We start from the raw sequence: 26,015 nt of genomic DNA, 5'->3' as shown, positions 1-26,015 counted from the left end.
ATTAAAATTATCCAGTCTGAGAAATGGAACAAAAAAGGAATGAGGACAAAGGAACACAGTCTCAGAAATTAGTGGGATACCATCAAATATACCAATACATACATTATAGAAGTCCCAGAGGAAAAAGGAGAGAAACAGAAATAATATTTGAAGAATCAATACCTGAAAACTTCCTACATTTAATGAAAACACTATTGTGCACATCCAGGAAACTCAACAAATTCCATGTAGGATAAACTCAAAGAGATCTAAACCTAGGAGTATCATATTCAAAGTGTCTAAAGACAAAGCCAAAGGAATCATGGCAAAGAATGACGACAGCAGGAAGAGAAAAGTGATTCATCACATATAAAGGGTCCTCAGTAAGATTAGCAGCTAACTTTTCATAAAAACCATGGAGGCCAGAGGCAGTGGGATGATATTTCAAAGTGCTGAAAGAAAGACTGTCAACCAAGTATTCTATATCCAGCAAACCCATCCTTCAAAAATGGAGAAATTAAGACATTCCCAGATAAATAAAATCTGAAAGAATCTGTTGTTGGCAGAGACCTGCTGTATTAGTCTGTTTTCACACTGCTGATAAAGACATATCTGAGACTAGTTCATTTATAAAGAAAAAGAGGTTTAACGGACTCACAGTTCCACGTGGCTGGGAAGGCCTCACAATCATGGCAGAAGGCAAAAGGCATGTCTTATATGGAGGCAGGCAAGAAAGAATGAGAGTCAAGTGAAACACGTTTCCCCTTATAAAACCATCAGATCTTGTGAGACTTATTCACTACCATGAGAACAATATGGGGAAAACCACCTGCATGATTCAATTATTTCCCACCAGGTACCTCCTACAACATGTGGTAATTACGGGAGCTACAATTCGAGATGAGATTTGGGTGAGGACGCAGCCAAATCATATCACCTGCCCTACCAGAAACACAGACTGAACATTTTTTTTTTGAGACAGAGTCTCGCTCTGTTGTCCAGGCTGGAGTGCAGTGGCATGACTTCGACTCACTGCAACCTCCGCCTCCCGGGTTCAAGCGATTCTCCTGCCTCAGCCTCCCAAGTAGCTGGGACCACAGGTGCATGTCACCACGCCTGGCTAAGTTTTTGTATTTTTAGTAGAGATGGGGTTTCACTGTGTTAGGATGGTCTCAAACTCCTGACCTCGTGATCTGCCAGCCTCAACCTCCCAAAGTTGTGGGATTACAGGCATGAGCCACCGCACTCAGCCCAGATTGAACACCTTTAATTCAAAAATCTGAATCTGAAATGCTCCAAAATCTAAAACTTTTCAAGTGCTGACATAATATTCAAGGAAAATGCTCAGTGGAGCATTTTGGATTTGGGATACTCAAACGGTAAGCATAATGCAAATTTTCCAAAATCTGAAAAAAAATCTGAAATCTGAAACGCTTCTGGTCCCAAGCATTGTGGACAAGAAACACTTAACCTATACTAAGAGAGTCCTTCAGGCTTAAATAGACACATGACAGTAACTCAAATCCACCTACAGAAGTAAAAAGCAGTAATAAATCTAACTACATATATAAATATGAAAAGTAGTATATTTTTGTATGTCACTATTTTCTTCTATCTTATTTAAAAGACACAAAGCAACAATTATGAAACCGTTGGTGAGCTTATAATGCCTTAAGTTGTAATTTACATGATGATAATACCACAAAGGAGTAGAGAAGGAATAGGTCTGTACCAAAGTAAAGTTTTTGTGTACTATTTGAAATTAAAATTGCCATTAATTCAAACTATATTATTTTAAATTAAGTTGTTAATTATAATCCCCAGGGAAGCCACTAAAAAAAGATAAAGAAACAATAATGGAATTAAAATAGCATACTAGAAATAACACACAAAAAAAGTAGTAATGAAGGAACAGAAAAACAAGAGACAAAAAGACACATGGAAAACAAATAGCAAAATGGCAGGTGTAACTCCTACTTCATGAGTAATTACATTAACTATAAATGAACTAAATATTAAAATCAAAAGGCAACAAGTGGAAATAAATGAAATACAGGACAGAAAAGTAACAAAAAAAATCAACTAAACAAAGTTGGTTCTTTGAAAAGATAACAAAATTGGCAAACTTAGCTAGGCTGATCAAGAAAAAAAGAAAGAAGACTCAAAGGGTTAAAATCAGAAATGAAAGGGGAAACATTATCGTTACTCTTACAAAAATAAAAAGGATTATAAGGGGATATGATGCATAATTATAAGCCAACTAATTAGACAACTTAGATAAAATGGATGAATTCCGAGAAAAATATGAACTACTTAAAGTAACTCAAGCAAAAATAGAAAACTTGAATAGACCTATTTTTAACAAATAAAGAAACGGGACTAACAGAAAAAAAAAATTCCTGCAAAGAAAAGCCCAGTCTCAGATGGCTTCACTGATGAATTCCACCTACCATTTAAAGAAGAATTAACACCAATGTTTCATAAACTCTTTTAAAAACAAAGAAGAGGGAACACTTCTCAACTCATTCTATGTGACTGGTATTATGCTGATACCAAAACCAAAGACAACATAAGAAAACTAGAGACCTAGTATCTCTTGCAAACACAGATGGAAAAATCTTCAATAAAATACTAGAAAACCAAATCCTGCCATATAAAATAAGTACCACATACTATGACCAAGTGGGATCTATCCAGGAATGCAAGGATGATTCAAAGTACAAAAGTCATCAATTCTTGTAATATACCATATTAATATAATAATGAACAAAAACTACACACAAGATAATGTCAATAGACACAGAAAGAGCATCTGGCAAAATCCAACACCACTCCATGATTAAAAACACTCATAAACTAGGAATAGAACTTTCCCAATCTGATAAAGAGTATCAATGAAAAAACCCACAGCTAGTATCATACTTAATGGTGAAAGACTGAATGCTTTCCCCCTAAGATCATTATATTGGAGGTTCTAGTCAGGACAACTAGGTAAGAAAAAATAAAGGCCTCCAAATTGGAAAGGAAGAAGTAAAACTACTTCTGTTCACAGACAGCATGACATCGTATATAAAAATCCTAAGGAATCCACCCAAAATACTATTAGAGCAAATAAGCCAGTTTAGCAAGGTTGCAGCACACACACAAAAATCAATATACAAAAAAGCAATTACATTTCTATACACTACAATAGGTAATCCAAAAATTAAATTAAGGAAACAATTTATAATAGCATCAAAAGAACAATGTACTTAGAATAAATTTAAGAGAAAAAACAAGCATGAGACTTTTACACTGAAACTGTAAAATATTGTTAATAGAAATGAAAGACCTAAATAAATGAAAAGACATCCTGTGTTCAGGGATTAAAAGACTTAATATTGTTAAGATGGCAATACTCTCCAAACTGACCTATGGAATCAACATTATTCTTATCAAAATCCTAGAAACAGATAAGCTGATCCTAAAATTCACATGGAAATGCAAAAGACCCAGAATAGCCAAAACAATCTTGAAAAAGAAAAACGAAAATTTGAAGTTTCCAATTTCAAAACTGACTATAAAGTTACAGTGATCAACAAAGTGTGGTACTTGCATAAAATGCAGACATGTAGATCAATGGAAAACAACTGAGTCTATAAAAAAACTCTTAAATTTTTGGCCAACTGCTTTTCAACAACGGTGCCAAGATAATTAAACAGAGAACAGTCTTTTCAAAAACGGTGCTGGTATACCCGGATATACACGTGGAAAATGATAGAGTAGGACCCTTTCTCATGCCATTTACAAAAATTAACTCAAAATAAATCATAGACCTACATCCATAAAAGTCTTAGAAGATAAATGTTAAAAAAAACTTCATGACTTTGGATTACGAATGGTTTCTAAGAAATGACACCAAAAGCACAAATAACAGAATAAAAGGTAAACTGGAGATCATCAAAATTAAAAATAATTTTGTTTCAAAGGATACTATTAAGAAAGTGAAAACATAATCCATAGAATGGGAGAAAATATTTTCAATGTATCAGCTATAGTTTGAATGTGTCTCTTCCAATTTAGGTATTGCCAGCGTGGTAATATTAAGAGGTGGAGACTTTAACAAGTGATTAGGCCATGAGGGCTCATCCTTCATGAATGGGATTAGGTGCCCTTATAAAAGGAGCTGATGAAGGGAGTTCTCCCCACTTGCCCTTATGCCTTCTGTTATGTGAAGACGCAGCATTCCTCTCCTTCAGAGGATGCAGCCCTCACCAGACACCAAATGCCAGCAAATTGATCTTGGAATTTCCAGCCTCTGTAACTATGAAAAGTAAATTTCTATTCTTTACAAATTACCTGGTCTGTGGTACTGTGTTATAGCGGCACAAACAGACTAAGACAATATCCAATAAGAGACTTCTATCCCAAATATATAAAAAATGCCTACAACTCAACAATAAAAAGACAACACAACTAAAACAGGCAAAGAATTTGAACAAATTTTTCTCCAAAGAAGCTATACAAATGACAAACACGTGAGAAGATGCTCACCATCAGTAGACACTAGAGAAAACAAAGTCAAAACTGCAATGACATTCCACTTCATACCAACTAGAATGGCAATTTTTTTTTAAGTGCTGATGAGGATGTGAAGACATTATTGTCCTCATACATTGCAGGTGGAATATGCAGTCACTTTGGAAAATATTATGGCAGTTCCTCAAAATGTTAAACCTACAGTTACTGTATATCCCAGCAATTCCATTCTTTGTTGTATTCTCCAGAGATGTGAAACCATGTGTCCACACAAACACTTGTTCATGAATGTTCATAGAAGAATTATTCGTAACAGCCAAAAAGTAGAAACAACTCAAATGTCCATCAATTAATGAATAAACAATGCAGTTTATACACACATAATGGAATATTATTTGGCCACAAAAGTGAATCAAGTACTGATACATGCTACAACATGGATGAACCTTGAAAATAGTAGGTGAAATGAAAGAAGACAGTCACAAAAGGCTTTATAATGTATAGTTCCACTTTTATGAAATGTCCAGAACAGGCAAATCCATAGAAACAGGAAGTAGATTGTTGGTTGCCAGGGGCCAAGGGAAAGGGGGATTACGGAGTGAGTGCTAATGGGCACTGGTTTCTTTTGAGGGCAATAAAAATGTTCTAGAATTAGATGGTGGTGATCACAACTTGGTGAATGCACTTAAAACACCTGAATTGTTTACACATTTTTAGTATTTTCAATTTTATTACATACTGAGTAGATTCACAAGAATAGAAAACATTTAAAATATTTAAATACTTTTATGAAATGTCCAGAATAGGTAAATCCCTAGAAACAGAAAGCAAATAGATTAGTGGTTGCCAGGGGCTAAGAGAAAGGGGTACACCTAAATTGTGCACTTTAAAAAAGGTCATTTTATGGTATATAAATAATGTCTCTATATAACTGTTATTTTTAAAAGGGGGCATAAGGGCCGGGCACAGTGGCTCACGCCTGTAATCCCAGTACTTTGGGAGGCCGAGGCGGGTGGATCATCTGAGGTCAGGAGTTTGAGAACAGCCTGGCCAACATGGTGAAACCCCGTCTCTACTAAAAATACAAAAATTAGCCAGGTGTGGTGGCGCAGCCTGTAATCCCAGCTACTTAGGAGGCTGAGGCAGGAGACTCGCTTGGACCCGGGAGGCGGAAGTTGCAGTGAGCTGAGATGACGCCACTGCACGCCAGCCTGGGCGACAGAGCAAGACTGCTTGCCCGCAACCAAGAAAAAGGAGGGACATAAGCTTTAAACAGGTATTTGATAGAAACTATAAAAGTAACTGAAAATATTTATAATTTAGATATTTTAAAGATATCTCATAATTAAATAATTAAAGCCAAATAGTTTTGAGCACAGGCAGTATATCCCCAAGAACTTCCCTCCATTTTCTGCAAATTAATCTATGTGAAATACTAGGAAATATGTGGTGTAACTATCATGGTGATTTTGTAAAATAAGTTATAACAAGAACAACCCATGAGGACCTTATAAAAATGCAACTTTAGCACTTTGAAATGTATTTTTGAGATTTTTTTTTTTTTAACTAGAACAATGTACAAACCAACAGAGAAGCTGAAGACAAATTTAGAGAAAAGGTAACAACATTCAGCCTTTGGCCCAAAACTCTTTTTCAGTGAGGAGGGAAGAGCACTTCAAAAGCCATCTGCAGCTCTCAAGCTAAGAAGCCATAATGGGTACAACATGCTCAGAATCCTCTGTTAAATCGAAGGGTAATTATATCTATCCATCAGGGCTGCCATGTAAGCAACTACCTCAGGAGCAGGCTGACATGCTTCAGCCTTAAAAAATTTGGTTATCAGCTCATTGCTGGTGCCCAGAAATTTTGATCTGGCTGGCACACCTGGATAGCGGCCAGATATCAAGAGAAAATGCCTGGTTCCGTGCTACATCCCTGCTGGAAGTTGAGACCACCAAAAGCAGAGGTCTAATAATACCATTCAAAATAGTGATGGTGAAATTTAGAGTGCTTTGGCACCCACATATGTCCCTTTAGACAGTGCAGCTGGTTTTTGAATTTCAACCTCAGCACAAACTAATTTTTCATTACATTTTTTTTAAACATTTGTATCAACTATTTTTTAATGTAAAAACTATTGAGTTTTTAAACAAGCACTTTTAGTAGTAAGAAATCATTTCTAAAAAGAGCCCGCATCGCCAAGTCAATCCTAAGCCAAAAGAACAAAGCTGGAGGCATCACGCTACCTGACTTTAAACTATACTACAAGGCTACAGTAACCAAAACAGCATGGTACTGGTACCACAACAGAGACATAGATCAATGGAACAGAACAGAGCCCTCAGAAATGATGCCGCATAGCTACAACTATCTGATCTTTGACAAACCTGACAAAAACAAGAAATGGGGAAAGGATTCCCTATTTAATAAATGGTGCTGGGAAAACTGGCTAGCCATATGTAGAAAGCTGAAACTGGATCCCTTCCTTACACCTTATACAAAAATTAATTCAAGATGGATTAAAGACTTATATGTTAGACCTAAAACCATTAAAATCCTACAAGAAAACCTAGGCAATACCATTCAGGACATAGGCGTGGGCAAGGACTTCATGTCTAAAACACCAAAAGCAATGGCAACAAAAGCCAAAATGACAAATGGGATCTCATTAAACTAAAGAGCTTCTGCACAGCAAAAGAAACTATCATCAGAATGAACAGGCAACCTACAGAATGGGAGAAAATTTTTGCAACCTACTCATCTGACAAAGGGCTAATATCCAGAATCTATAATGAACTCAAACAAATTTACAAGAAAAAAACAAACAACCCCATCAAAAAGTGGGCAGAGGACATGAACAGACACTTCTCAAAAGAAGACATTTATGCAGCCAGAAAACACATGAAGAAATGCTCATCATCACTGGCCATCAGAGAAATGCAAATCAAAACCACAGTGAGATACCATCTCACACCAGTTAGAATGGCCATCATTAAAAAAGCAGGAAACAACAGGTGCTGGAGAGGATGTGGAGAAATAGGAACACTTTTACACTGTTGGTGGGACTGTAAACTAGTTCAACCATTGTGGAAGTCAATGTGGCGATTCCTCAGGGATCTAGAACTAGAAATACCATTTGACCCAGCCATCCCATTACTGGGTATATACCCAAAGGACTATAAATCATGCTGCTATAAAGACACATGCACACGTATGTTTATTGCGGCACTATTCACAATAGCAAAGAGTTGGAACCAACCCAAATGTCCAACAACGATAGACTGGATTAAGAAAATGTGGCACATATACACCATGGAATACTATGCAGCCATAAAAAATGATGAGTTCGTGTCCTTTGTAGGGACATGGATGAAACTGGAAAACATCATTCTCAGTAAACTATTGCAAGGACAAAAAACCAAACACCGCATGTTCTCTCTCATAGGTGGGAATTGAACAATGAGAACTCATGGACACAGGAAGGGGAACATCACACTCCGGGGACTGTTGTGGGGTGGGGGGAGGGGGGAGGGACAGCATTAGGAGATACACCTAATGCTAAATGACGAGTTAATGGGTGCAGGAAATCAACATGGCACATGGATACATATGTAACAAACCTGCACATTGTGCACATGTACCCTAAAACCCTAAAGTATAATAAAAAAAATAAAAATAAAAAAAAAGAAAAAGAAAAAAAAAAAAAAAAAGAAATCATTTCTAAAAGTAAAACAAAATAAAACAAAAAACAAAACCCCTCATAATTTTCCCAGTGGAACCCTGAAGAAATCAGAGCTGCTTTTGGCTCACATCTGCAGGGCTGAGTGTACATTCCTCTAGGGGCCAAAAGTTCAAGGGCAATCCTCCCGCCTCCAGTCCTCCTTTCTTTTTCAAACAAAATATTGTCTTAAGATATTGGAGTGTTTCCTAAGGGTAATATTCATGTCAGAAACTGGGTTGGATTATCTAAGAAAAAAATTTTTCCATTTCACTTAGTTATTATGCTCAGAACAAAAGGGATATATCATCCCAAGCAATGAATGTTCTGCAATCAGTCTTGTCTTACCAAAACAGTTTAAGACCATGAAAATAATTTTATGTCTAATAAACTTTTCAGCATGGCAACAAGGAATAAACAGAGGTTACCTCCATGTACAGTTATCTTGATTAAGATATCCATAGAGAAAGCAAGCCACTCCTACAACTGCAGCCAGGAGAAGCATCTGAGTGTAATAGCCCAGCCAAGCAAAGTAGATTCCAATCTTCTCTCCATAATATTTCCTGAAGAAAGACAGAAATTATTTTTAGAAGATGCAAATATTTACTCCATAGCTTCATCCTAATATTAATTTCTGATTTTAAATAAAGGAGGCTTTAAGCTTAAACCTGACTCGATTCACCCTTAAAACATTCATTTTCACAGCAGACCCTGAATTCTACTATGAAACAAAAAGTATATTACACATTATAGAAGAACTGATCACTATCGCTGGTTTGCCTGGTGAAAGTACATTAAAATATGGCAAGGGAGAGAAAAATGCTGATTATGGAATAAATACAGAGTATTACTATCATTCTTTGTAAAGACCAGCACTATTTTACACATTCTCCAAAAGACTGTTCTTTATATGCATGAGACAAATGAACATGAACAATCTGCTCAGTTATTTGCTTTTACTTAACTACAGAAGTTCCTTGGAGAAAATGTAACGTTAAGTCACAAATACAGTTAAGCCTTAACACAGGTTTGAACTGCACAGATCCACTTAAATGTGGATTTTTTTTCAATAAAAGATAAACCTAGTGTGCCTGCCTCTCCTGCCTCCCCTTCCACTTCCTCCACCTCTTCACCCCTGAGACAGCAAGAATAACCCTCCTCTTTTTCCTCCTCCTCAGCCTACTCAATGTGAAGACAAGGATGAAGACCTTTATGATGATCCATTTCCATTTAGTGAATGGTAAATATACTTTCTCATGATTTCTTAATAACATTCTTTTCTCTAGCTTAACTTTATTGTAAGAATATAGTATATAATACATATAACACTCAAAGTATGTGTTAATTGACTGTTCAATGTTATTGGTAAGACTTCCAGTCAACAGCAGACCATTAAAAGTTTAAAGGGAGTCAAAATTTATATGCAGGTTTTCGACTGCATGTGTGTGCGGGTGTCACTGCCCTACCCCTGTGTTGTTCAAGGGGCAACTGTAATAATAAGAAAAAAAATACTAATCTGTAGTGGAATATCTCTCTGACCAAAATTTTTGCAAAACTCATGTGAGAATGAAAGAGGGAAGGATGCATATGATTGAGGAATCCATCACCCTGTATTCCTTATATCTAGCTCTTCTATTTTTTCCCTAAGTTTTAAAAACTGGTTAATGGTATACTCTGGGGTAAAACTGAAGAAGCCAGGTAGGCAAGATTAAAGAGTGCAGGCTGACCAAGAAGCAGTGCCAGAATTGTTCCTGAAAGGAAGGTCAAGTACAGTTAGGCAGAAAGAGAGTTTAGGAATGAAGAGACGGTTCAGGTGACTGCTGCTGTTGCTGATATTCCCCAAGAATGACTCATTTCTGCCTTCATCTTGATCTGTACAACAAGGAGATTTACTTAACTCTGAGGCCTACGTGAGACATCAGGCTCAGTATGGAGCTGGGCTGAACTCCTCGGTCTTAGCCTCGTGGGGACTCAGCTCTGAGCAAAACCTGGAGTCCTGGGAGACTTCAGACAGGAACATCCCTGGGCTGGACAAGCACTCACAGGGAAGGTCTGAGACCAGTTCCATGGGTCACAGGCCTGGGTGTAGGTCACATCCACAGGGAAAAAGGAAGAGCTGACACAGACCTGAGGGTGGAACTGGGAGATGGGAGGAACACAGTGTGCTGATTTTCACGTGACTGGAGCTTTGCTCTCTGGCTCATGGAAGGCAGGCAAATGGCAGGCTCAGGATACAGCCTGGGAGAGAAGTCTGGCCATGGGTTTGAGACGCCTTGGCCTCTTTTTGGTTATGCTTTCTGTAATAAGTTTTCATCAGCCATCCATCCTGGAAATGCCATATTTAAATTGGAAAGAATCTTAGAAGTTGCCTGGTCCAACCTCCCAATAATAAAAAAAATGCTGTAAAGAGCTGGTCAGGCAGTCTCTGCTTGGTTATTTACTGTGACAAGGAGTTCAATACTTTCTAAGGCATCCCTGTTACATTGTAGACAAGGCCAGAAAGATTTTTCAAACCTTAAAAGGAAATCTATCTCTTAGTTCTTGCTGAAAAGCTAGAAATAATGAGGATTCCTTCAAATGCAGTATTTTCTAATCATTGTCCCTCTCTGCCAAACAACTCCCAACTCTTAAAATCAATTTAACAAAATTCAGCTTTGATTTTTTAAATCAAAGTTACAAGTATACAGTCATTAAATAGTCTAATAGCTCTAAAAGGCTGGTTATAAAAAGGAGCAGACCCTACCCCTTCCCCTATTTCCTGCTGTCCAGAAGCAGTCACTTTAAACTTTTATAGTTGATGCTTAGAATATTTACTTCCCTATCTCTAAATAACATGCAAGAAGTGCTGCTTATTGATTTTTCAGTTTTATGCATCACCTATTGACTTTCTATTCTGGAAGATGTGGATTAAACTCTCTTTCAACCCCTTGCCTCATCGAAACATTCAACATCTCTATTCCTGCCATCCTGACATAGTTACATTATAATTTTTGGTTAGATTAATATTCTTGCTTTACATTATTATGATTCTGTAAACACTATTCACAGCTGAATCAAGTCACTGCTATAATTACTTTTTCCTCCCTGCTCAATATCTTGTTCTCCCTAGAGTTAATAATTGTCTTGATGGTTCATTGCTTAGTTTTCTGTGTACTTATCAGCAATTCAACCCCAGACTCTCCCCTAATGTGTAACTTTCTCAGTAGGCTCAAACACACGAGATTGTCTGTCAGTTTCAACTCCTTGAATAAATGCCCTCAGACCTCCTCCAACCTTGACTGATGACTCTTCAAGCCCCACCACAGAACTCTGTCACCTGGGATCTCTCTGTCCCTCTCTCGTGCTGGCATTTCCTGCATTTCCTGTTTACTAACTCTTAGGTCTTCCTTCTTGGTGGAGCACCTCCTCCATTACCTTGCATATCTAAACTGTGAAAATTCCTCATACTTAAGTTTGAGCATACATAGAGTTATATATATATGGTCAAACTTTCCTTAGACATGTGAAGTTACTGCAGTCTTTTAGTGTGTAGTGTCATTGAGAAGCACAATGCTATTGAGTCTTGATCCTTTGTATGATTTTCTTTTCATTTTGCTTTCCAAAGGATAGCAGGATCTTCTCTTTGTCCCCAGCATTCTGAGCTGTCGTGTTGGATTGACTCAGTGGCTCTATTTTCATCCTCTAGGCTGGGTACTCCGCAGGGTCTTTCCACCTAGAGACTCGTGATATTCAGATCTTCAGATACTTCTCTGGAAGCACTTCTCAGATTTCTTCCCTACATTTTTTCTCCTCTGGTTTCTCACACTCCTATTATTTATACATTGTACCGCCTGGACTGATCTAATTTTTTATCTTTTCCCCCTTTTCTATCCCTTTACAAGTTTTGCTCTATGCTCTGCCTAATTTCAACTTCATTTTTCTAATGCCTTCTATTGGCGTTTCTCTGTCTAATCACATTTTCAGTTTCCAAGAGCTAGATTTTATTCTCACAACAATCCTTTTTTATAGGCTCTGCCCTTGTCTTGTGAATACCCTATTTTCTTTTATTACTCTGGGGGTAAAAACAGGATTTTGGAGGGAAACTTTTCTTTTTTACCTGTGCAAAGTCTGGTTCCCCTAGGTTGCTGTTTCCAGTTTGGTTTGCTTTTTGGGAACCAAATGGAATGAGCCCATTTTCCCTTCAGTAATCCCTGGGAACCACAGATGAGGTTTAATAGCCTGAATGCTCAAGGGGTTACTAGTGGGAAGCAATGAAGGGAAAGAACATGTGGACCAGGGACAGGGGAAAGTAAATGCATTTCCCCTAGCAAAATATATTTAAAATAGTTGGGAAATTTTCTTTACTAAAGCAAAAAAAATAAAAAATAAAAAATAGAGCACATAAAAAATGATTAAGAACCCATCACTCTGTTATCAGATGCTACTGGTTTAACATAAAAGGAAATTAATAAAATGGAAACTTCGCATGAATGTCAACCTCAAATATTTACATACGTACAAATATCTTTTAAAATCTTATTTTACAGGGTAAACAGAGTTAATGAAAGTGCCTCTTCATGACTGTAATCTCGGTGATAAAAATGAATGACAAGGGAATCTGAGTATGACCACATAAAATAATGAAATCTCTTATGAAATAATGAATCTAAGCAATGATCGTTGATAGCTGCTATCATCACAAAGAGACAACTGAACATTATATACCTTCTGATATAAGTACTCAACTCCACGTATCACGTATTCTTGTATAAAATCTAACCTCAATCAGATTAAGCTTCTAGATGAGGATCCAATTACTTAGCTAATGCAAATACACAAATTACTTAGTTATAGCAAATACAGAGGAACATGTTCAACACCACCACAGGAGAGAATGAAATTAGCAAAATAGGGAATGGAAGGCATTCTTTCAACAAAGGCAAGGAAAATAAGAAATAAACAGTGAAACTGAGACCAGAAGAAATTTGAGAGATTGTATTAACTGCAACCTCTTGACCATATTTGGATCCTGCTTTGAACTAAAAAACCATTAAGTTTTTTTTTTTTTTGGACAATAAGGGAAATCTGAATCCTGATTATCTGATGATATTAAATAATTTTTTTTTTTTTTTTTTTGGAGACAGGGTCTTACTCTGTTGCCCTAGAGTGCAGTGGCACAATCATAGCTCACTGCAGCCTCAAACTCCTGGACTCGAGCAATTCTCCCGTCTCAGTCTCCTGAGTAGCTGGGACTACAGGTGTGAGAGCCATCATGCCTGGCTTTTTTTTTTTTTTTTTTTTTTTTTAAGACCGGATCTCACTATGTTGCTCAGTCTGGCCTCAAACTCCTGGCCTCAAGCAATCCTCCTGCCTTGGCTTCCTAAAGTGCTGGGATTACAGGAATGAGTCACCTCACCCAGCCTTCCTTTTCAAAAGGGGATATTCTGGTTATGTTTAAAAGACACCTTATTTAGAAACAGAAGCTAATGAAATGACGTGACATTTGGAATTTGCTTCAAAATGATCCAGTGGAGTGGGGAGGGAAAGAAGTGGGAGTAAAAGTAAAACAAGATTAGCTATGAGTTTATAATTTTTGAAGCTGGGTGACAGATGAATGCAGGCTACGATACTCTATTTCTGTATATATTTGAAATTTCCCATGGTAAATGTAAAACAAAACAAATATTCATTTGTTTAAAACTCTCACTTTTAAGGTCTAGTAATTTTCTCAAGTAGGTGGCAAGTGCATGGGGCGTTGAGACACCATAAAAAAACAGGTACGTGGCTCCGGGCAGACAAAGTTAACTCTCCTCTCCTCTTCACTCTCCATATCCAATCCATAAACAAGTCCTGTCGACTTGACTCCCCAAACACATCCCAAATCTGCTCCCACAGTCTCCTGCCTGGCTCAAACAGCCTCCTACCTAGTGGTCTCCCTGCTCCCTGTACCCCTTATAATCTATTCTCCACATTACCTTTGCAAAATGTGAATAGGATACAATCACTTAAACATTTAAAATATTACAACTGCTTCTCACTGCAATTGAAGTCTAAACTCTTTTTGGTGGTTCCGCTACTCCTCTAACTTCATGTCTTATTCTGTTTCTCACTAGCACTGGTCTTTGATGTTTCCTCAAACTTGCCAAATGTGTGTGCATCTCAGGGCCACTGTACAAACTGCCCCTATTCCTAGAAGGACTTCTCCCAAGTCCTCAAAGTACTGGCTCCTCTTCACTATCCGGTCTCAGCTTAAATGTCACCTCCTCAAAGATAACTCCCTCAACTCACTTCCCACTCTGCCCTCCCATCCTATTGCTCTGTTATTTTCTTCACTTCTATTAGAAATTCTGTTTATTTATTTTCATGTTTTATTGGCTTGTTTGGGTGTTCTTGGTCTATCTCCCACAAGCCAGTATCCTCAGCCCTGCCCAAACAATGTAATCTCCTGGAGGAAAACCAACAGGGTACCTTGGGAAGAAAACCTCTTGAGCTAGTCGTTGTATCTTGTGAGATACAACGAAATAGAACCTAGAGGCAGACACAAGAAAAGAGTAAAAATGTATATGTCTTACCATACAATAGAAGCTACATCTAACATTTACTTCTGTGCAATACAGAATTTGGTGGGTCTGCATCCCAGTTCCTGGGCGGGGGGTAACCTCTAAACCCTTGAAACTTCCTGAGAGATAGGAGTGCCTTTTTATTCACAGTGGGACCCTAGGACTATGCCTGATAGTTTATGCCAGTGAAGTGGCTCATGGTGGGCCTCTAGAGAGTTTGTGCTAATGAGATGACTGAGGGTGGAGGCTGGCCATGCCAGAAAGATCAACCATGTGATTGGAGAACTGGAGCTTTGAGCCACATATTACTGGCCATCTTCCAGGGGGAGGATGATACTGGAGATGGGTAATGATTCAATTAATCATGCCCACATAATTAAGCCTCAATAAAAACCCTGGCCAATGAAGCTCAGCACTCTGGGTCAGCTCCCTTCACTGGCAAGAGTTTTGATGAGTACTGTCACATTCAGATGCTGTGGGGGTAACACCCTGAGTGCCTCCCCCTGGAGTACTCCCTACAACCCCTCACCTGATAAGATCCAAGGGCTGCTTTTTGTATATGCTTCGAGGATGAGCCCATTCTCTGTACAGAAGGTACCGTTCATTAGGGCATCTGGGATCCTCTGACTGATGGCGGAATTTGCACTGTGACACAGAAGGGAACATGTAAGCACCATAATCATCATGTTTTCACAAATCTGCTTCTTAAATGTGATACAAATACTTGATAGCCAATTGTGAACAAGGGGTCCTCACCTTCTGGAAGGGGTGGAAATACCATCTAATTTTTAGTGATTCTTAACCAGGCATGGTACTACTCTCCTTGGGGGTCATTTATGAATGTGGGCAGGGATGAACGATTGGGTGTTACAATCCTGGGGAGCACTGCAGGGACTCTGTGAGAGCCCCAGAGATGCTTAAAATGCTTTAAGTGGGGCAGTCCTACACAATGAAAAATTGGGCCACCCAAGTACCCAAATCACCACACCAGAGGAACACGTGATAACCCACCCCTCTCCTTGGACAATGGGGAAACCAGGGCCTTGGCTGGTTAGCAGCAGGGTCAATTCTAAAACCTAGGCTTCTTTGCCCCCAGTTCAGCAGTTATTCTGTGATAACATACAGAAAACAAACAACAAAGCTTGGTATCATGTTATACACTTAGCTAATTCAAGAAACAAAACTTCCTGCTTAAATCCAGTTGCCTTTTTTTCTGACTCATTTTTCTTCTTCTGGCCCTAGAACCAGATTACCACCTAGCCAAATCAGGGCACAGGCCCTGACCTTCACACACCTTCCTCTCAAATACCAAATGGGACCATTTGTTAGCCTGAATACAGGCCCACTGCAATTAGAAGAGGCTTCAGTGGAAAAGACCTGGCCAACAGCAAATGTCAACTGTTAGAGAACCTTGGCATCCCAAATTAACATTCGTGACAGCTATTTGCAAGTGGCCTCAAAATTCATGTCCTGTTATTCGCAATTAGCTAAACTCAGTGGGGCACAAAAGTAAAACACATGGACTGTCAGGCTGGATGGCTACATTGGGTCTCTTAGGATCAGTATTTACTTCACCCAGCTCCTTGTTCTCTACTTTTCCATGTGTATCAAGCTGCTGTTTAGTGTCCTAGTTTTATTATGTTATTTAGTACATTTCAATATTGTCTCTATCCACAAATACATGTACTATACAGTAGAAATTACCAATCTCAGTCTTTGCTTTCTTTGGTCTTACAGAGTCAGATAAATTGATAGTGAATATAACAAAGTAATAATGCAATATAATATAGTATTTAATTTATTTCAATGACAGAGTTTAAACAGCTTTAGTTATAATGTCCCTGCATTTACAGTGGTCACATTTTAAAAATTTCATTTCACGAGAGATGTTCTCGGCTAGAGAAGTACTCTTGAATTTGAGGGGTTGCTGTAGTCTCAGAATGTAGTCCTTAAAAAAATGTCAACCATTTGGGGTACTGCCATTGTCACAACAACCCTGACAGATGCCTTTTTAAAAGCCCAGGGATATTCCAGGGGACAGTTTGAAAATCGTATTCCAAATGAGGAAGAAAAGTCTATGTTACAGAAAATGATAAATGAGAAGGTCTAACATGTATTTTGCTGACAAAGAACTAACCTTTTTTGATTGATAATAACATCTGTTAGTAATTATGAAAATAGCTAACACTTATAATAGTATTTATTATATGCCAGGGACTAACATTTGGATTAATTTAACGGATTAATTTAATCCTCTTAACAACTCTAGGAGGTAGGTAATAATTTATCCCCAGCTTATTGATGAGGAAATGGAGGAAGAAAGGCTAAATGACTTTCACAAGGTCATCCAGGTAGAAAGTGGCAGGGCAGGCATTTTGGTCTCAGAAATGCTAACACAGATTAACTGCTAATCTATACTGCTTTACACATTAACTGTGAGAGAGGTACTGTCCATTCATTCATTCGCCCCTTTAAAACTGAGTATCTTTATACCTGGGATCCATCTGTGAACAAAAGACCTAGTTCTTACCCTAAATGAGCTTGTAATCTTGCAGTATGTTCCCTTCATTTTACTGAGGAAGAAACTTACAATCAGGAAAGTTAGCCCTTTGCTATTGTCAACACCAGAGTATACAGAAGGCCTTTTCATTCATTTTTGCCTTTTAACTTACATCATGGAGTGGGAAAGCTGCCTTGTAGATCCCAGAGTTTACAAGTCTGTTGATCCCAAACTTGCTAACATTGTTCATCACTTGATACTTGACCCGAGAAAGGATGAAGTAAACCTAAAAAGATTCCAAAATAGAGTATGCGGTTTATATAGTGTAACTAACCAATCCAATCATTGTTTACTACTGTAACACGAATCTGCTGGCGTATTTCTTTTCTTTTTGTGCAGTTTTTAAAAATAAAACCAAACCAACCAAACCACAACACAGCAGGTTCCAAATTACCCCAAGACAGCAACTAAATTTGGTTTAGACTTACGATGCGGCTTCTGGTGGCTGGATTGAAGAAAGCATCTCTATCAACAATGTAAAAATCATTCATCCGGTTCTTCTCAAATGGGGCAGTGAAAAACTCTTGCTCTGGCTTGATGATGCTTTCATCTACACTGAGGACTTTGGTAAACCAGTTGAGTGTACCAAAGGCTGAGGACCGGTTTTTCAGATCATTGGGTTTCAGAGGCAATTTGATGTGCATTATCTCAGCATACGTACATAACACCTCCCATGGTGCGTGTACTTTTACAAATACAAGCTTGTCATCCGATACCTATATTAGAAAAATAAAAACACAGAACAAGAAACCAACTCTTTTCACAATTTTAAAACACATAGATTTTTCTTATGTTGTTGGTAGCTTTAAAAAAAAATACAGAGAACACCACTAAAAGTGAAGGTAACAATAAAAACAGATTTGCAAAACATTATAAATTTTTGCCTTAAAGACAATTTCTTGGTTTGAATCATTAAGGAGGTAATTCAAATCATCATAGTTCATAAAACTATGAATTTATAAAATGAAGAAAACCAAACTTATTTGTCTATCACTCTACTCTAATTATTGACTTAAAGTAAAAACACTAGAATACTCATTGCAGTGCTATCATAATGAAAAATTTTTAATTGTCTAAGCCTCAAATGAACTGTTTGTCTATCTGTTCGATATCATATTATGTGGCTGTTAAAAATGTCAAAGAATTATATTTATTAACATAAATCCATTTGCTAGGCTGGGCGCAGTGGCTCACGCTTGTAATCCCAGCACTTTGGGAGGCCGAGGCGAGCGGATCACGAGGTCAGGAGATCGAGACCACGGTGAAACCCCGTCTCTACTAAAAATACAAAAAATTAGCCGGGCGTGGTGGCGGGCACCTGTAGTCCCAGCTACTCAGAGAGGCTGAGGCAGGAGAATGGCGTGAACCCGGAAGGCGGAGCTTGCAGTGAGCCGAGATTGTGCCACTGCACTCCAGCCTGGGCGACAGAGCAAGACTCCATCTCAAAAAAAAAAAAAAAAAAAAAAAAAAATCCATTTGCTATATATTAAAGGGAAAAAGCAAATTATAAAACTGTGAAGTGGTAATTTTCTCCTTTTTGAAAGATAAAAAATGTGTACATATATATTTTTGAGGAAAACAGCTCAGAAGGACTGCAAAATTATTTATGGATAATTAAGATACAGATTATTTTCCTTATTCTTATGTTTTCTAATTTTTTACCATAAACTATTTTTTGTATAACAAAAAACCTTTTAGAAGTTTCTTAAAGGAAGAAAATAATCATTCATACGTGCATTCATTGTAAAATTCGTTGGCTATTAAAAAAGATCTGCTAGTTTTGATCAGAAAAAAAGAATACATTCTACACAATGCAGATTTTGATTGACTCCTCTCCCAGTCTATGACTAAGATGTGGCCAGGGCTGTGTGTTTCCAATGTCACCCAAGTATTCCAAGTGGCACGAAGCTGCCCAAGAACAGTGGTCAGCCAAGGGCTGAAAACGGACCAGTACTTACTGATCTTGTTGCTTCTAACTGCAGGCCATGACAGATAAGGTTAGATTCATATGCTTGTCTTTTCCTCTGTCAAAAGAAATCGGAATATATGTTAGACCTTTAGTTTACCAAAGGCAGAAAAAGGCATTTTTTAAAACAATATTAATAACAAAACGAAGCTAGCGTGGACCTGAAAAAGAAATGCATCAGCTCCAAATGGAATAGAAGAAATGAAGCAGCTCTTGCTGCTGGTGACGTGTAAGTGTTGGATCCCCAAGAGAATGCCGTGGAGGATACTTCGATGCCCTGGCACCCTGGAAGGCCCTTGGCTGTCCTGGTGTGGTTTCAGTCATCTGAGGTAAATAACAATATCCTGCTTTGACACAATCCCACATACTTTTTGGCTCACAAAAGCATACAAATTGAGCTTTCTGAGTCCTATTCACTGATATGAGTTTTCAGAGTTGAGGATCTCAGATTTTAAAAATTTGGTTTCCATACCAGACATTCAAATGGTTCAATTACTGGATGTGAATGCATCATCCCTGCATATCTTGACCAAATTCAATAAAACAACACAGGCAATTTTGGCAAAATTCAGAGAATTTTTTTCTCCTTGCAAGACTGAGATGTTTGTGAAGTTATATATGTCTAAATCCATAAAAACAGTGAACTAAATTGATATCTATATTACATGGCCATTTCAAAAGATACAGAATATGCTACACTTATGGATATTAAATTCTAGATGCCTAGGCTTTTGCCAAGCTGTGCCCAAAGTTGTAAGGGAAGCATGCAAAGATGGAGACTTGTTTGACCTTTTTAAAAGAATGCTTTTCATGACAAAACAGTTTATACTGCTTTGTGAAATGAAGAAAATGAGTAGACACAGAGGTTAAGAACACAAGCTCTGCTATGGTTTAAATATGTCCCCCCAAAATCATGTTAGAAACTGAATCCCCAATGCAACAGTGTTGAGAGGTGGGGCCTACTGAAGGGTGATCAGGCCACAAGGGCAGACTTAACAAATTAATGACATTATCACAGGAGGGAGTTCATTAGCATGGAATGAGCTCCTTATAAAAGTTTGGCCCCCTTTTGTTTCTAACCCCCCGCCCCATTTTTGTTTCTCCCCACCACCTCTCTCTCCCCCACCATGGGGGTGACACAAGAAAGTCCTCACCAGATGCCAGCCCCCTTGATCTCAGACTTCCCAGCCTACAAAACTGTGAGCCAATCAATTTCTGTTCTTTATAAATTAGTCTGTGGAATTCTGTTACAGCAGCACAAAATGGACTAAAATGAGCTCTGTAACCACACTTCCTGGGTTCAAAATCTGAATTTATTATTCATCAACTCTATGACCCATGACAAGAAAATTAAACTCTCCATGCCTCCCTCATTTTCTTCATCTGTAGAACTAAGAAAACCCACCTGTTTCCTTTTTAGGGTCTTGTGAAGATATGATTTAAACTACATAAAGCACATGAAGTAGAATTTTCATTTCCAATACTGACAAAAGGTAACTTGGAGCAAGTCTTACACTGAAGACAGCTGAAAAAGCTGGGTAGAATATTTAGCACAGCAGTTAACAAGATAGAGAGGAACTGCTAGGTCCAGGTCAGGATCATCTAGTAGGTCTGGCAGTCAGGCACTTTACCCAGGGAGCAGTACTCATGATCTGCTCACTCTAAAGGGACAGAGTGGGGATGAGCTGCTGTGCTATGCACAGGGCCTAGAACATAAAAAACATCCCATAAACTAGAAGTAGGTGAAGCTGCAGGAAAAAGACCAAAGGTCAAAAAGTAAAAGAATATACTTGGTATTTGGCTAAATTTGAGTCCAAGTGGAATCCCTGATGTATTATGCTGAAGTATCAGAAAAAGGATACTGCTTATCTTTAATAAATGGTTGTACAGTACTTAAAACATGCCAGACACTGTTCTAAGAGCTGTACAGATATAGTACATTTAACTATTTGCTGCAATTTGAACATACAATAGAGTAGCAGAGGAAACCAGCAAGTGGTATAACTTCCCTAAACACAAGCAAATGGCCTAGAAATGGGAGACCTTTTCGTGGTCTCCCATGAAATTCAGCTACTGGCACTTGAGCTAGGCCCTGCCAACCAGACTACCTGGCTCCAGGCTCCAAATTGAATGCTAGTGATGCAAAGAAGCCAGCCAAGCAGAATACATTCTGGGGTGGCTGAGAGAGCAAATGCCAGTTCCAGAGATGGTAGAGGTTATGGCAGGAGCTGTCCATAGCCACTGCTAGTCAGTGGTGCCAGCGGTGCTGGCAGCAGCCCTGTGCTCAGGACAGCAACTGTGCTTTTTCTCCTGCAGCAGGATTTAAGGTACTGCTTCTGGCTGCCTATCTCTAAGCTTATTTATCTAACCCTTCAGTTAGAAATGCCTAGAAATGCCCCATTCAGATAGGGGTAAGGAGAGTTTGAGGTATAGCTTTCCTACTCTACTTCCCAAAAGTGACTGTTCCCTCTGGGTGTCCCCTTCCCCACCATCTCCGCAATTCATCCTGAGAAATTCTTCAGCACTTTCCACCCCTGACCCACCATATTCCCAACTTGAACTTGAAAGTTGACTCAGATTCATTCTATTTCTTATCTAAGCAGTACTTCTTCCCTCTAAATCCTAATCCTCACATTTTGATTCTTACATAGGAGCCCAGTCCTTATTTCTGATTGATTACCTCTTTATTATTGGGTAAAGCATTTTGATCCCACAGACAGCGTTCATCAGTATATGCCCGACATGGTTTCGATTTGTGTCTTTGCCCAAATGTCATGTCGAACTGTAATCTCCAATGTTAGGGGAGGGGCCTGATGGGGGGGTGATTGAATCATGGGGGCAGATGTCCCCCCTTGCTGTTCCCGTGATAGTGAGTTCTCACGAGATCTGGCTGTTTAAAAGTGTGTAGCATCTCCCCTTTGCTCTTGTCCTTCCGCTCCAGACATGTAAGATGTGCCTTCTTCCTCTGCCACGATTGGAAGTTTCCTGAGGCCTCCTGTACAGCCTGCAGAACTGTGAACCAATTAAACCTCTTTTCTTTATAAATTACCCGGTCTTGGGTAGTTCTTTATAGCAATGTGAAAACTAATACAATGCCTAACACATATTTGTTGAAAGAATATACTCAACAAGCATTAGTTCATTTACAAACATTTCTTGAGTGCCTTTTATTTTGCAGGCATCCTGCAAAGTACTGGAGACTGAAAGAATTTAAAATAGTCTGCTACAGAGGAATTATAGAGAAACTTAGCGTCCACTGACCTAAGACTTTCTCCTGATACAGAATGACTGAAACGTTTATTCATGTGCTTCCTGGCACTGTAATGGACATCTGTCATTCTTTATGGCCACCCATTTTTAACTCCTACCAGAGCCCACATCCACTATAGCAGATAAAAACACAGACACTCCTTTTGGTGGTCTCCCATGAAATTCAGCTACTGGCACTTGAGCTAGGCCCTGCCAACCAGACTACCTGGCTCCAGGCTCCAAATTGAATGCTAGTGATGCAAAGAAGCCAGGCCAAGCAGAATACATTCTGGGGTGGCTGAGAGAGCAAATGCCAGTTCCAGAGATGGTAGAGGTTATGGCAGGAGCTGTCCATAGCCACTGCTAGTCAGTGGTGCCAGCGGTGCTGGCAGCAGCCCTGTGCTCAGGACAGCAACTGTGCTTTTTCTCCTGCAGCAGGATTTAAGGTACTGCTTCTGGCTGCCTATCTCTAAGCTTATTTATCTAACCCTTCAGGAGAATTTGTGAGTTCTCTAACGTTTCTCTGATAAACTCCTGATCTGCTTAAATTACAGCTCATTTCTGATACTGGTAAGTAAGAATCCTGACTAACAGAGTGGTTGCAAACTAGGGAAAACGTGTTAGCCCAAAACCGAAAACATGGTACAGTATAGGGAGGGAGTATTCTGAAAGGACCAGACACTGTGACATTCTTTCCTTCAGGGGAGATGACTCACCCTGAGGCTGTACAAAGGGCAACCCAGATGGTCTCACTAGCAGGTCATAGCAGGATCCATGCCTGTGTCTTTGGTATCCTCTAAAATTCAGTCATGAATTTCAGTTAGCATGTGAAAGCTCAGGCCCAAGAATTTTAGCTCTTGGAGACAAATGTCTTCATTAGAAGAGTAGGAGAATGAGTCAGAAGAGGGTCTTCTCCAGTGGCTTGATGGGTGTTTTAACAATAAGTGCTGGTAGGGAGAAAAATCATGTAACTCTGTTCAATGGCCTTATTACAAATTCATGGTTCCCATCACAGTTGGGCTGTCTCCTTCCTGGCCCCTAGCTATCCACTAGGGAGCTGTTCCAAACTTTTAAGGTGCTCCTTACGCTCATTACCTAACTTCCAGCCCAGCATGCTCTGCAGGTGACCTCACCTCCCTCCTTACAGAGAAAAGGGCAGCCACTCACTGGAAACTCCTGCCAGTCTTTCTTTCTACCTATCAATAGCTAGGCACCACCTCTCTTCTTGGTGTCAGAAGCCCATCCTTTCATCTCTCTTCTTGAGCTTACTTTGGCAATGCCTCTCATTTTTTCTCTTCATTGCTTTTACTCCTCTGCCAAAAAACACCTTAAATGTTTCCCAATCTTAAGAATATTAAATCCTCCCACGGCCCTGCCTACTGTTCAATTACTGCCCTTACTTCAGAGGTGTCTTTTAATCTTGATATCATTAACACTTAAAACAAGCCTATAACAGAGTAAGCATGCAATAAATGTCTGATGAATGAATAAACTGAGTGAATGGTGGATCGATGACTGCCTGTTAAGCCAGAATGAACTAAGGAGTGTAAATGGCTGCAGTGCAGCAACTGGGCTCCTTTGTTCTGAGCCTCCCAAATTTTCCATGTACTTTTACCTATGGGTATTACAGGACATGGTGTAGAAAGAGAGATGCAGTTTAATTCTGAAGTACACCAGCACCAGATAGAGAGCACAGGGGTATCCACAGCATGAAGTGATTCCTGGATGCTTCAGAATTTGAATTACCAGATGACAAAAGGAATGAGGCTTAGACAGACCCCAGAATGAGCCAGCCCCACATGAGGGCAGTTCTGTCAAATATACCAAACAGAAAATATTTCTGTCTTGGTTGTATCAGCTGTATCAGCTATGAATGCAACATGCTGAATAGTGCAAGTCAGACATGTACCTTCTTGATGGAGTTTCTAAACTGAGGCTACAACTCATCACCTTCAAGGGACTCTCTCTTCTCGGATTTTGTTCTAACAAACAGCCCCTGTAGCTCTTGCAGTTTTGGTTTTCCTGTTACTCCTGGGCATAGTGGTTAGATTCAGAGTCAAAATCCTGACTCTGCCATTTACTAGCTCTGTGATGTCTGGGCAAATAATCATCAGCAGTTTCATCTAAAAAATAGTGGGAAAAAACAGCTTCATTTTGGGAAAAAACAGCTTCATTTTGGGATGATTTCAAGGATTAAGCATGATCATGGGCATAAAGCACTCAGCATGATGCTTGGCATACAATAAGCGCTGTAGATATGTCAGCCATCACCATTACCTTCTCTCTGCCTTTCAACATGCTCGACTTCCCTTATTCCTTAAAAAAAAGAAATTATCTCTATTCTGCAGGGCTTAGAGGCTCATCTCTGTTTTAAATACAAAATATCTGACAAAACAGGCAACCCCACTCACTCTGCCTCTACACCATGCACCTAATGACCCTTCGTCCCTGCAGTGGGACACCAGTACACTATTTTACAGGAACTCTATGAGAGTCCCGTAGACTCCCCCTTCTTGACTCTTCTACACCACTTGGCTATCCTGATCTTCAGGCTACCTTCTTTGATATCTGATGGATATCTATCTTTCTCTTCTCTGAAAGATGTGAACATATCTTTTTATCTCTTCTCTTTTGCCTCATGTCTATTATAAGGTAGGTCACTGGTGAGAATGTATAGCACATATGAGTATCACAGATGCAGAAAACTCTAGAAATACTTCTCTTCAATCCTATTTTAAGAGCTTGATAATATTCTCTTAGAGAGACCTACCATTATTTATTTAACCAATTTCAAATGGTTGGATATTTAAGTGGTTTCTACCTTTTTGCTATTATGAAAAATCTTCGTGCATCCATTATTATTTCCTCAGGATAAGGTCCTAAAAGTAAAATTGTTAAAGAGTGTATTCAATTTTAAGTTATTTAATATGTATTGCTGTACTGCTCTCCAGAAAGGTTATGCTAATTTATTCTATTTTAGTTCTTCACAAAGAACTCCTGAGATATTTACCCGATTTCTCTCAGGATAACTGGTAGACCTTGGAGTTGGTTTATAATGCCCTCCATTTTACCACCAACTATAAATACTTAAACAGTTGAATCAAGGATAGGACATTTTTATTTGCTTAAACACATTAATATATCACCTTGGTGTTACTTTAATAAGACAGTTCTTTTTATTTTCCTTTGGCATGGCAATTCACAAATAACTAGTGGAATATTTAAAAAATTTATCAAACCAGTTTTCTTGGTTTTTCAGGTAGCTAAAGTAAATTAGCATATGTGCTATATTTGTCAAACAGGCACATATCAGGAAAGGACTGCTTACTTAAGAAAAGATTGCTTAAGTCTCTTTAATATGAAATCATCTTTACTTCACTGTAGAATTTACACTTGGATAAGTAACAGTGTTCTTGACATTTAAAAAATTAGGGTAGAGCTGTCTTCCATGTTAAAAATGAAAGATAATTAATATTGCATATTGGC

General features: G+C 38.7%; 1 protein-coding gene across 1 annotated transcript in view; it reads right to left on the bottom strand.

Annotated features, from left to right (window-relative positions):
* The window catches only part of ANO6 (anoctamin 6), a 214,361-nt gene that overhangs the window by 61,825 nt on the left and 126,521 nt on the right, over positions 1–26,015 (bottom strand). The window contains exons 4-8 of the mRNA XM_003252262.4: positions 19,273–19,338; positions 17,743–18,030; positions 17,427–17,540; positions 15,284–15,399; positions 8,644–8,778 (exon numbers count right to left, since the gene is read on the bottom strand). Coding sequence (XP_003252310.2) covers positions 8,644–8,778; positions 15,284–15,399; positions 17,427–17,540; positions 17,743–18,030; positions 19,273–19,338 — 719 coding nt within the window. The remainder of the gene's footprint in view (positions 1–8,643; positions 8,779–15,283; positions 15,400–17,426; positions 17,541–17,742; positions 18,031–19,272; positions 19,339–26,015) is intronic.

The sequence above is a fragment of the Nomascus leucogenys genome, chromosome 11 (genome assembly GCF_006542625.1).
Source record: "Nomascus leucogenys isolate Asia chromosome 11, Asia_NLE_v1, whole genome shotgun sequence".
Taxonomy (NCBI): domain Eukaryota; kingdom Metazoa; phylum Chordata; class Mammalia; order Primates; family Hylobatidae; genus Nomascus; species Nomascus leucogenys.
This window is presented reverse-complemented; position numbering and strand designations above follow the sequence as displayed.